Consider the following 11400-nt stretch of genomic DNA (forward strand, 5'->3'; position numbering starts at 1 on the left):
GTCAGGAGTTAGGGATACCAGCATGGTCAGGGGAGTGGAGGGGGCAGCATATAAAGGCCTGCAGCATGTAACCGCTTACCAAATTTATCCTTTTTGTATTTACAGGTCTTTCACCAGCTTGGCTCTTTACTCAATAAATGTAACATTTCTATTCATCTGGTAGAAGTGAGCCCCAAATTAAGTGAGATCCAAGCACTGACCCTGACAGGGGAGAATATACAACCAGAATCAGATGATACTTCCTCTTTCTACATGAAAGGTACTAGTAAGACTGGAATTCCAATTTTCTGGTACAGAACCCTTCAAGATGTGCCAGAAGGTAGGTGGTTTGAATGTTCTGGTAATGATTGCTTCCTTCTCTAATTCTTGATCTTTTTTTAAACCAGAGAGCTTCTTGGTAGAGTGGTTATAGGTGGAAACATAATTTTGCATAAAATGATTACTACTTATGAGTTTGGGCAGGAGGGGGGGCATAGTCTCAGTAATGGCCACTGCTTCAGGTTTCCCCATGCTTGGGATACCCAGCGTGAGACATTTTGTGAGCCTGTGCAGGTCCCATTGCCTTCAGTTGCACTTGTGGGTTTATGATACAGCAGACAATCAAGCTCATACAGTCCTGGGTTGGGAGTCCAAAAATATAAGCACCTGAAATTAGGGACCAGTTGTGAAAATGTGGTTCTCACAATCTGGGCTTCTGTTGGGCAATAATGGTAATCAGCTATTTCTCAGGGACACTGACTGCCTTCATTTGTTAGAGTGCTTCTTGATTTCCAAATGGAACATGCTGTGGAAGTTTATGTTGAAATATGAAGTAATCTTTTTTCATTTCCTTTTACAGGTAACAGCTTTTATTTAGCACATGAATTTTTTGATGCTCTACCAATACATAAATTCCAGGTACAGCTAGAAGCCCACTGAGAGTGGGACTTTTCTATTTAAAGGATGCTTAGACTATAGAAGTCTACACTATAGTGTAGCACTACAGTGCTAGATTGGGGCTTGTCTTTAACCATATCATTTAAATTTTAAAATACATTTCTCTAATGCAGAGGTGTCAAAGATATGGCCCACAGAGCTCCTGGATAGGCTGGAAATGTAGGGGCATGGCCCACTGCTGAAAACAAGTATATGGAGCCAGATTGAAGACACATTTCAGAGGCAGTGGGGTATAAGCAATGGCTGCATTACAGGACTGTACAAAATTTCATTGGGTGTTTCATTTTGAAGCTGTTTCGATGGGTTTCAAGCTCGAAACAGCGAAATCAAAATGAAACAAAAGACTTCGAAATGAAACAAGGACACTTGAAACATTTCGAAGCCAGGCTTTCTTGGCTTCAGTGCTGGTCCCAGCTGGCAGCAACAGCCTCCTCTCATCCTGTGTGCAGATCTGGGCTCCATGCCCCTCAGGAGTCTGGCACAGCCCTGCAGCCCTCCCACAGGTGTGAGCCCCCAGATCTGCACACAGGATGACAGCATGCTGCTGTTCCTGGCTGGAGGCAGCAGCAGCAGCAGTCTTCCTGGCACTTGGCATGGGCTGCACCCAGCACCAGTCCCGGGCAGCAACGGGATAGCCTCTCATCCTGCATGCGGATCTAGGGACCCACACCCCTGCAAGGAGTCCAGCACAGCTCCACAGCCTTCCTGAGGGTGCAGGACCGTGGGTGTCTGGTGCCTCTTGAGTCACCAGTCAGTGACCGGGACGGGGTCCCCCACAGCCAGTCTTACTCCCTGAACTCTCGCAGCCACTTTTGCTGGCAGCCCCGCTCCCCAGCTGGCGCTCGCAAGGGGGAGCACTGGTGCTGCCGTCTGCCCACCAGCTTAATGGGGAGTGCAGCCTGACAGGCAGTGCACATGCACCCCTGTGCACCCCCTACATGTCACCTCTGTGCAGGACCCCAGATCTGCACACGGGATGACAGGAGGTTGCCACTACAGGCAAGTGTCACAAGTTTTGCTTTGAACAGTTTGAGGTGCAGTTTCCCAGAAACTTCTGCACCTATCCCCTTGAAACTTGGGTTTCATGCCCTCGGAAGGGGCTACCATCCCCACAATTTTCATCCGAATCAGGCAAGCAATGACAAAGTTTTAGGCATTTTCATGACCCATTATAGCCTATGGGCGTAACAGTTTTGACAAAACAAAATGAAACAGTGCTTCAGAACGACAAAACAAAACAGTATCCCTTCAAAACGGTGCTGTTTTGCACAGCCCTAGCCTATACTATTACCACTCACCCTGCTATTATAGAAACTCATTCCCAACAGGACAACACCCTGTCCCTGCTCAAATTCACAGCCCCGCTAGGAACCCTGCATCCTGGGGTGAAAGATGGAGCCTGTGGTCCAGATCTGGCTCTGCAAGGGTGAGTGAGAAGGGAGTGAGTTCGACAATACTGCCCTAAAGGATATTGCATGACTTAGTGTTCTCAATTTAACTGCTGTAAAATTAAGAGCAATAAAATATAAGCTGTATAGCAGAATGGTTCATTAATGGAAAACATTTTCTTCGTCAGCAGAACTTAATAGGCTTTCAGTTCTGCACAAATAAAAAGTCTCATGTTGTGATTTATATTGGACTAATAAAAGATGCAAGAGAAATAGATATTCTTATTTCATTGAGTATTACATACCAGTAATGTGATTGGTACAGTATGAAACAGAAAATGAGCAGTTTTAAAGAGCCTTCATTTGTATTCATGACTGTAACAGTTGAAGTAATGGTTTCTAACCTCAGAATAAATTTAAATCTCTTCTGAATGTTGAAACAGGAACTATTCCTGTAACTTTAAAGCCCAAAGATTGGTTATACACAATTTTTGTGTAATATACACCACATATAATACTCACCTTGTTTTTGAAAGGCAGAATGAATAAGAAAAGGTTTTTCCAGTTATGGCTGCATAGAGCAAGGACAGAGCCTAGTCTTCAGTTGACTCCCCCTCCCTTTCCAGCTTAAGCAGTAGCTAAGGCCTTAACTTTAGTTGAAACTTATTTCCATAGGTGGATCTATGGTTTTGAAAAGAAATAAAGAGTCTCCGAGGCTGTGAAATAGGAGCAGACAGCCAACTTCTCAGAAGAAATGTTAGCTTGATTGGTGGAACGTCAAGACCATTAAAAAGGATGAGCAATTATTAATACTTCTGGAGTGAAGAACAAGGAGCCATTAAGTTAACTGACTCTCTCAGCAGCCTGAATAATAATGCGAGAGCTGCTGCACTGTGGAGTGGAAATCTAGGCAGGGTGTTTCTTGCCCAGTCAGAAAGCCACCTTCCCCACATAATACATACATCCCAATTTTGAGGCAAAAGGGGAGTATTGTACATAAGAAAAACACAGTAGTATTTAAATTATGGTAAAAAAAAGTGTGCAGCTAGGTGACTTGTTAGAGCCCTTCATTTACAGAGGAGGGAGCTGAAGGCAGATTTTTTTTCCATGAAGTCTTCTTTATTCAAACTTACTCCCTACATTGCTCTATCTTAGCAGTTGATTCCACTATACCAGTTCCCCCAAGCCTTCGCTAAGACTCATTCAGTTGCCTGAATGAATTAGTTAAGTTTGGTAAATGGGGTGGTCTTTTCTAGGCATGGGCCTAGTACTGTTTTTCCTAAAATATTCAAAAATATATACAAGCCTCTGTGGTTTGGTAAGCTATTTAGATCAGATTGGAGTCTTCATAAGTTACAGTTTGGAATGTAAAATAGCTTTTATTTATCAGAGAACAGAAAAGGGCTGGCGTGAAGTGTTGATTGATATAGATCCAGAAGTTCCAGATAAGCTGCGGTTTGTTCTGGCACCAGCTGTCACCCCAGCTGCCAAATATTTTATACAGGTAAGATTCAAGCTACTGTCAAGCATCTAGTTATTTCCTCTTCCAGTTACTATTTTTGAATCCATCCATTTCTCACCCCAATCGCAACTTATTCAGCAGGGAATATTTGGTTTCATACTACATCATCAGGTGAGTGATTTATCACCATATATGCTGTGTGAGGCTTGTAATTTCTGGAACAGTGTTATCTGGGTATATTAGAAACAACAAACAATTACAATTTTGACATTTGGAAGACAGCCAAGTCCTTACACATTTCAGTATTTTAAGTTAGAGCAGATGAGCTCAATGCAACACTTTTCCAGATGAATGCCACTTTTCTTTCCTAAATCATTGTCTAGTTTTAAATAGCAGTTTAACTGAATAAAGCCTTTGGTGATAGTGTTATGGTAATGTCATGACAGTTGAACCTGATGGAGGTGGTCTGCCTTCTGATTAGAAAGACAGTTCTCTTCATGCTCCACTGGGGAACGGTGCATGAGCTTGTCCTCTGTTAACATTTTAATGAGAGAATTGTGACATGCTGTCTGAAAAAGCCATAGCCAAAACCAACTTGAGTATCTATGAAGACAGCCTAGAGCCTGATTCTCAAACAGGGTACTGTAGGAATGGGGTGCCTCAGCATTAGCCTTGTAAAAGAGAGAATGGAGGAAGGAAAAGGAAACAAATCCTAGCCTACAGCCTACTCTTCCCTGCAACTACAGATCTGTGGCTTAGGCTTAGACTCTTTATAAAGTCATCTCAAGACCCCTGGTAGAGATCATCCTTGAATTGAGGGATTGCTGATGAGGAGCTATGTTAGGGGTGCAAGTATAAGTCACAAGATAAACCCAGAGATTGCCAGAAAACTCCTGACCTGGAGGAATTGCTTTATTTTCCTGTAGTAAAACAAGCTACTAAAAACTAAAGAGTTCACATTTTCAGGAGTCTAATGAGGTTGAGAGCCACCAGCCTGCAGTATGATGTACAACCCTAGTAAGACAAAGCAAATTACAAGGGAGGAAGTAAGAGTGAAAAACTCTCATTTCTCCAGTTACTCAGCATGCTCGTCAATTTCTGTAGTTTAACCCTTGATCCTGCATTAGGATGAAGAACCAAGGGACCATGTGGAAGTATGTCCTGATGCTGGTGTCCTCATTCAGAAACTCGCTTGCCGCATTGAAAAGGATGGAGGAGCTGCATTGATTGCTGATTATGGTCATGATGGAACCAAGACTGACACTTTCAGGGTAAATTTGGTAGTTACCTTGCTCTTTTCTGGATCACACTATAGGAAATTGCTGTCATTAGTAGCACAGGCCAACATTCTGAAAAAAGTGTATCCAGGTGAGACGCACCTTAATGGCATTACTGTTAAATGGTATTAACAAACTGCTGCAGTCTAGACTACATTTGGGGAAAGAACTGCTTATTTGAAGGGTATAGAGAAATAGGGGCTTGTGTGGCAGGGGAGGGATGAAGGAGAAGGATCCTTTCCACCGGTAATTCAATTTTAAAATTACTTTTTGCCCCACATGCATCTTTTCCCAGTTTATTCTTGGTCTTCTGTCACGTTTTGGTGACAGGGAGGGTAGTGGTTGAGGAGGTGTTTCTGTTATTTTTTCAGGGCTTCCGCAATCATAAGCTTCATGATGTTTTGATAGCACCGGGTACTGCAGACTTGACAGCAGATGTTGACTTCAGCTACCTCCGAAGGATGACCCAGGGAAGAGTAGCTGCCTTGGGGCCTATAGCACAACAAGAATTCTTAAAAAATATGGGCATTGATGTCCGGCTACAGGTATGGTTCTGTATGTGCACATAGACACTACTGCTGATCCATAGGTGCTACTTCTGGTACCAGATCTTTTTTTATTTAAAAACCTCTTGTTTTAAATAGGCCAAGGCTATTGGTATTTCTGGGCAAATCAAAACCATTTCCGATTCCTTAAATAATTATCCATTAACTTATATTTGAAATGGCTCTACCATCCATGGTCTGTATTTTAAAAGTAATTTTATGCCAACAGTTGATCCTCCACTCAACAGCGTGGCTCTCACCTTTCTACACTTGTATTATCCTACACAGTAAATGGAAGGAGGAGGTGGACAGTGTATCTGAAGTGAGAGAGAGAAGACAAGTAGTTACCATATAGCAAACATTAATTGTTTTCCTTCCAGGTACTGTTGCAGAATTCACACGATGTGACAGTTCGTGAGCAGTTGATTCGTGGCTACCAGATGCTTACCGATCCCAAGAAAATGGGAGAGCGTTTTTATTTTTTTGCACTGCTGCCTCATCATAGACTTAAAAGTTCTGACAAGCAAGTGAATCCAGGTCACGCAAAATCTCCTGTCTCTGCACCTATTGCTGGATTTGGTGAACTGCTGTGGCAGTAAATCCAAAAGTTCCTATTCTTAATAAAAGAGGAAAGTTTTCCATGCTAACCTATTAAAAGAATGACAGTAAAAAGTCTATCTTTACACACACACACACACACACACACACACACAAAATTAAGAAAATAACCATGGAATTTTCTTGCGAAAGTCACCACCTTGCATAATTACAAATACTGTCAAGATGTATCCACATTAGTCTGTCTTCGTGCTAATCTGTAAACACGAAATCTCCCACTTTTCTGTCCTACTTTCCCAGGCAGCTTCCTTGTTTATTACCTCAGGTGTATCAGCACTTCAGTGCTGGCTGGAGTCCTAAGAAAAAGGGTCAGACACATGCCCCACCCCCACTTTTGTAAGTATTTCCTGCCAGTCACAAGCAATTTTATTTTCAGCCCTGCTATTCACTGTTGTTACTGCAACATCCTGTAGTTTAATCAGTTGGAGGCAACTAGAATGACCTGCCAGAAATGGAGCAAGTTTTACACACTAACAAACTCACTGGACATTAATGAAAATAGGTTTCAGTAGAGTTTTACTCTTCAGCTTAAGTCTTGCTATAAAGCTTAGCAAAGCACCCTGTGAAGTTAAAGGTTACTATTTCTTTTCGACAGTCTAGCAGCCAGCCATGTTTTTTGGCAGCAGGTCAGAATAGTCCAGTTCATGTCCAAAGCAAGCCAGCACTGGACCTAGCCATTGCCACTGCTTCCCCATGCTGGCACATCTATGTGGAACACAGCACAGGTGAATACCCTGCCACCTGGTTGCAACATGGGCAACACCCCCTCTACAAACCACTCCTAAAGCTCCAGATCTGCAGATCCAGCTGATAGGCTATAGACTGCCAACCTCTCACCTACTGGACGCGAAAAATGAGTGGTCATATACAACTACTTCTTTCTCTTCTGCTCCATGGAAGAAGCAAGCTGACAGTACAGTCTGGGAACAGGAACAAGGAATCTCTTCTTCCCATTCTTAATGCAGCTGCTCCAGACAGGGAAGCATAATTATGACTTGAATTAAAGGGGAAATAGTGAAGTACCTAATAGCAGGCCTCCTTTGTACACCTAATAAGTATTTTATGTTTTACCACTGCTTGTCACATGCCAGGTTGCAGTCTCCCTTCAGTGTTGTTACAACGTCACTGTTACAATGAACAGGAATTATGTACAACCTACAATATAGCGTATGCAGTAGGTGCGTTTTACTTTCCTCACAGTTCTAAGCCAGATTCTGCACCACTGCAGTAAACAGGAGTTAAATCAAGCTTTAAGAGCTGTTACGTTAATGAAAGATTAGGCTCTTTAATAAACTTTAAACAAAAGAAGAAAAGATTTTACATCTCTCATGTAGCAGTATTGAGAATACACTAGTATTCTGGTACAGCTTCAGGACATTAAACAAAATATATAGAGAATAAAAATAAGTGATCTCTTACAGCATTCAAAATTAAATAGCAGCATCTGGAACTGAGCAAAGCTTTAAAAAAAGGCAATTAAATATAGCAAAGGAATGTGTAAAATTCTTAAATTTGAACTATAGGATGTTCCTGAATTTCTACTGGTTTGGTAAAAGAATGAACTACAAGAAGAAACTGCTACAAAAGGATACTGGACTATAATCCAGAATTCAGCAATATGAAAGTGAAAATCCAAAACATTTCCCATTAAGGGATACTACAACAAATAAACCCTCACACACTTTACTTACTATTAAATTGTAATATATTAAAAGTAGTTGTGAATGTCCTCTGGATTCTAAATATGGAGGTCAGGAACCATCTTCCAAGTCACTGTTCATAAGATTTGTGCTAAAGAGCTGTTGTTTTTGTAGGTGCAGTAAATTAACCCAATTTCCACAGCTATGAATGGATCAACACAAGTACAGACACAAAAAGTTGTTTCAAAGGACATTTTAAAGCAAGGGGAAGGAAGGAATTCATGCAAATGGAACAGGACAAATCTGATAGGGAAATAAATTTTATTTTCAAGCTTATCAGAGGATATTTACAAACAATGGGAAGTATAAAAATATAAAAAGTACTTGACAGTGTCCTTTTGAGGCTATAAGTTTTACAAGAGCTTTTTTTCTAGCGTCATAGCACTACTTGCATGAATGCAATGTATTTCATTGGCGGAGGATTTTTTTTTTAAATGCATCTTACCGCCATGAAAAAGTCACAGGATAAGAGAAAGGGGCACGAAAAACTAAGCAAATTTTACTAATAATTTCTCTTCTAAATTTTTTGGTTTTGGTAGGTTAACTTTCAACTCCATAATCTTATCTCCCAACCTCGTGAAATCTAGATTTTAACAATCTGTACTTTAATATTAAGCCCATTCTCATTTTTTTTAATTGAAATTGGGAATTCTGAGTAGCTCCTTTTTGGAAAGCAGCGCTTCAGAGGGGAAATGGAGCATAGGCCTCTTACTCCACTAAAACTAGCTTCTCCTCCAAGCCTGCTTCAGTGCTCCCCCCAGTCCCTGCCTTTAAATGCAACTGAAGGTCTTGAAATGAGTTAACAACATCAAGTCAAAGTTTAGAAGCAGCCCAACCACATCTGAAGTGAAGGTAGGCTAAGGGGAAAATGGCGTCTCTGAAATTTGTCACCTGAGAAACGGAAACAGCTAAAAAAGAAAGCATTTCTTCCAAAAACTGGTCGCTAACAGCCCGACAACTCCAGAAGCTATCATTCTACTTCAAAAACTAAAATTATTCCTTCCTCTCAGTAAAAAGACCAATCTGCAAATCTTCCTTGGACGGAGCTGCAAAGATAAAGAATAAATTTCATCTCCCAGTGTAATTCCCTTACACTGCTTCAGCAGCACACGTGGGAGTGAATTTGCCCAGTGTAGGAATGATGTATAAAGCCCACTGCATTAGCCTGAGACTATGGGCATGCTAGGAGATGGCGTACGTAAGGCAAGGAGTATACAGAGCACAAATCACCCCATTGGTTGGCTGTAGGGAGAAATCATATAATGACACAGTCTCAGAAACAAACCAGTATTCCAGGTAATGGGGTAAAGGTGACTGCTGTCCCATTTGGGAAGGCAGTTCAGAATTTCACTCTATGGGGATTAAGCTGCTTGTAACATGGATCTCTACAAAATGGAGCAACAGAATCTGGGCTGAGAAAGACCAACACGAAAAGGGTATGTTATGGACCCAGCTCTACTCTCAGATATGCACTTGTGCCATATCCACTGATATCACTGCCAGTTCACATGTGTATGTAAGAACAGCTGATAACCCTGAAACAACTTTGCAAAACCATCATTAAAAATCTACTTCCCTGCCCTTACCTGAATAATGACAATGAAAAATTAACATTTTAATACAAAAAGTTAGCTCTTCTAAGAAACTGGGGCTGCACCAAAGGTTTCTACTGCCCTTGCAGTTAAAACCTAGGAGTATTTACTTAAAAAATAAAATCATGACAGAGGTGTCCAAAGCTAACTTCAGTTTCAGAACTGGGAGTGGTTATCTGGGATATACAGAACCATGCATCAACTCCCAATGTGACTGCATTCACATGATGCAAAGAGAAAATCTATGCTCATTAAACAAATTAAAAAATGTTACATGGAAGATTTTTTTCCCCCCCTTCTGCCTCCATGTAAAATACTGAGCACAGGATTTTCTTGAAACCATAGACTTGGGATGCTGACCTATCTTCTGGCAGCATCATTTCTGAAGGAAGCTGCAGCACTCAATGGCTGAGCATCTGTAAACCGAGGTCTATTAAAAAGCTACTTGGGAGTGTCTCTGGGCCTCACAAATTCAGTTTCATAAAAATTACAGGGTTAAGGAAAGTAGCAGAGGAAAAAAGGTGAGAGGGGAGTGCAGGTGAAAGACTGGAAAGCAAAATGTGGTAGTAGGTTGAACTAGGAGAGACTGATGCTTTGTTATATTGTCCCAGCAGCAGCCATATGTAGGCCTGCAGCCACTTTAACTTCTGTTCTCTTGAAACTGGAAGTGGGGCCCTAATTCCATTTAGAAAAGGAGTACAGAAAGCACCTGTTAGGCCACAAATATTGGTGAAAAGGTAAGTTCAGGGCACCTACAATGAGTATTCAATATTAAAATGTTTGGTTATTCAAACTAGAAGAAATGCATTTTATATGGTTTCTGTAGTTTTTCACACCCTCCCACAAGAAACTATTTTCCCAGGGGAAGGATATGCTACATAAAGCCTTGTGAGCTATTTGTGTATTATATGGGAAATTAAGGCAAAACGCCATTGGTATTTATCCAAGGCATGTGCAAATCTTGGACACTAATGTACATCCTACCGTGGTTTAACGGACAGCATTAGGGACTTACTCGGATTTTTGATTGTCTTTTCTTTAGATTGTCAGTTAACATTCATTAGGAACATAAAATGAGGTCTTGCTATCTTCTTCCAACATCTGGAGAAAGGTCTTTCAATTTGACAGGGCTATAAGCAACCAGTCTAACAGTAACAAACTGTTCTTTCACCTGTCAGAGTATACAACCTAATTCAGCATATTTTGATGCAATTTAGTCAAGGTATACAATATTGAGTTCTTTTTACAGCCTCTTGCCACAATTTACAACCTAGCAAAGGGGAGATGTATCTAAATACCAGAAAACAGTACTCTATGGCTTAGTAAATAAGGGAGTAGGAAACAATAAAAAATTGTTATTGCGTAGGCTACAAAAACGTGGAAAATGCACACCACACATTCAGTCTGTATGCATTACACATCAGCAATGGCTTTGTAACCATGTAGCTAGTGAAATGTTACCTAACTTGTTATGGGCTTATCCCACTGTCAGATCACATTTCATAGTTGAAGTTAAGAGATGGAGAAACATTTTTCAGATCACTTCATCTAGCTGCCTGCCAGTGCAGGATCCTTCATGGTTTGGGGACTGAATCAATGAACTTCATCCAAAGGAGTAACAGCTGTTCAGGAGAATATCAGCATCAGTTTCTGCCTGGAGTGCCTTTCTGTAATGCAGTTAGCATGATGAAAATTAAGGGTCTTCTTCCATATCGTCTGGATTTGGAGCCATAATGAAATGTTGGGGGTATTCAAGGTTGTGCTCATGAGCATGTTCTTTCCAGCGAGCGTCATCACTCTCATGGGTAATGTAACGCTCTCCAATGCGAGTTTCAAACTCTCTCAGGTCAAGCCAAGTCTGATAATCCTTTAAAAACAAAAC

General features: G+C 41.1%; 2 protein-coding genes across 4 annotated transcripts in view; one reads left to right on the top strand and one right to left on the bottom strand.

The window, feature by feature from the left end:
- NDUFAF7 (NADH:ubiquinone oxidoreductase complex assembly factor 7) overlaps positions 1-6815 on the top strand; it is a gene marked incomplete at its 5' end in the record, with an annotated part of 12483 nt that extends 5668 nt beyond the window's left edge. The window contains 6 exons of the mRNA XM_019548606.1: positions 106-319; positions 839-897; positions 3715-3828; positions 4914-5057; positions 5435-5608; positions 5989-6815. Of these exons, the coding sequence (XP_019404151.1) occupies positions 106-319; positions 839-897; positions 3715-3828; positions 4914-5057; positions 5435-5608; positions 5989-6207 (924 nt within the window). The remainder of the gene's footprint in view (positions 1-105; positions 320-838; positions 898-3714; positions 3829-4913; positions 5058-5434; positions 5609-5988) is intronic.
- A 1353-nt stretch (positions 6816-8168) lies between these two features.
- Positions 8169-11400, bottom strand: part of PRKD3 (protein kinase D3) — a 57646-nt gene continuing 54414 nt past the window's right edge. For all 3 annotated transcript variants that reach the window (XM_019549743.1, XM_019549742.1, XM_019549744.1), the window contains one exon: positions 8169-11385. In XM_019549743.1, the coding sequence (XP_019405288.1) occupies positions 11212-11385 (174 nt within the window). In that variant the 3' untranslated portion in view covers positions 8169-11211. The remainder of the gene's footprint in view (positions 11386-11400) is intronic.

This window comes from Crocodylus porosus, unplaced genomic scaffold (assembly GCF_001723895.1).
Source record: "Crocodylus porosus isolate Cpor-Errol unplaced genomic scaffold, CroPor_comp1, whole genome shotgun sequence".
Classification (NCBI taxonomy): Eukaryota; Metazoa; Chordata; order Crocodylia; family Crocodylidae; genus Crocodylus; species Crocodylus porosus.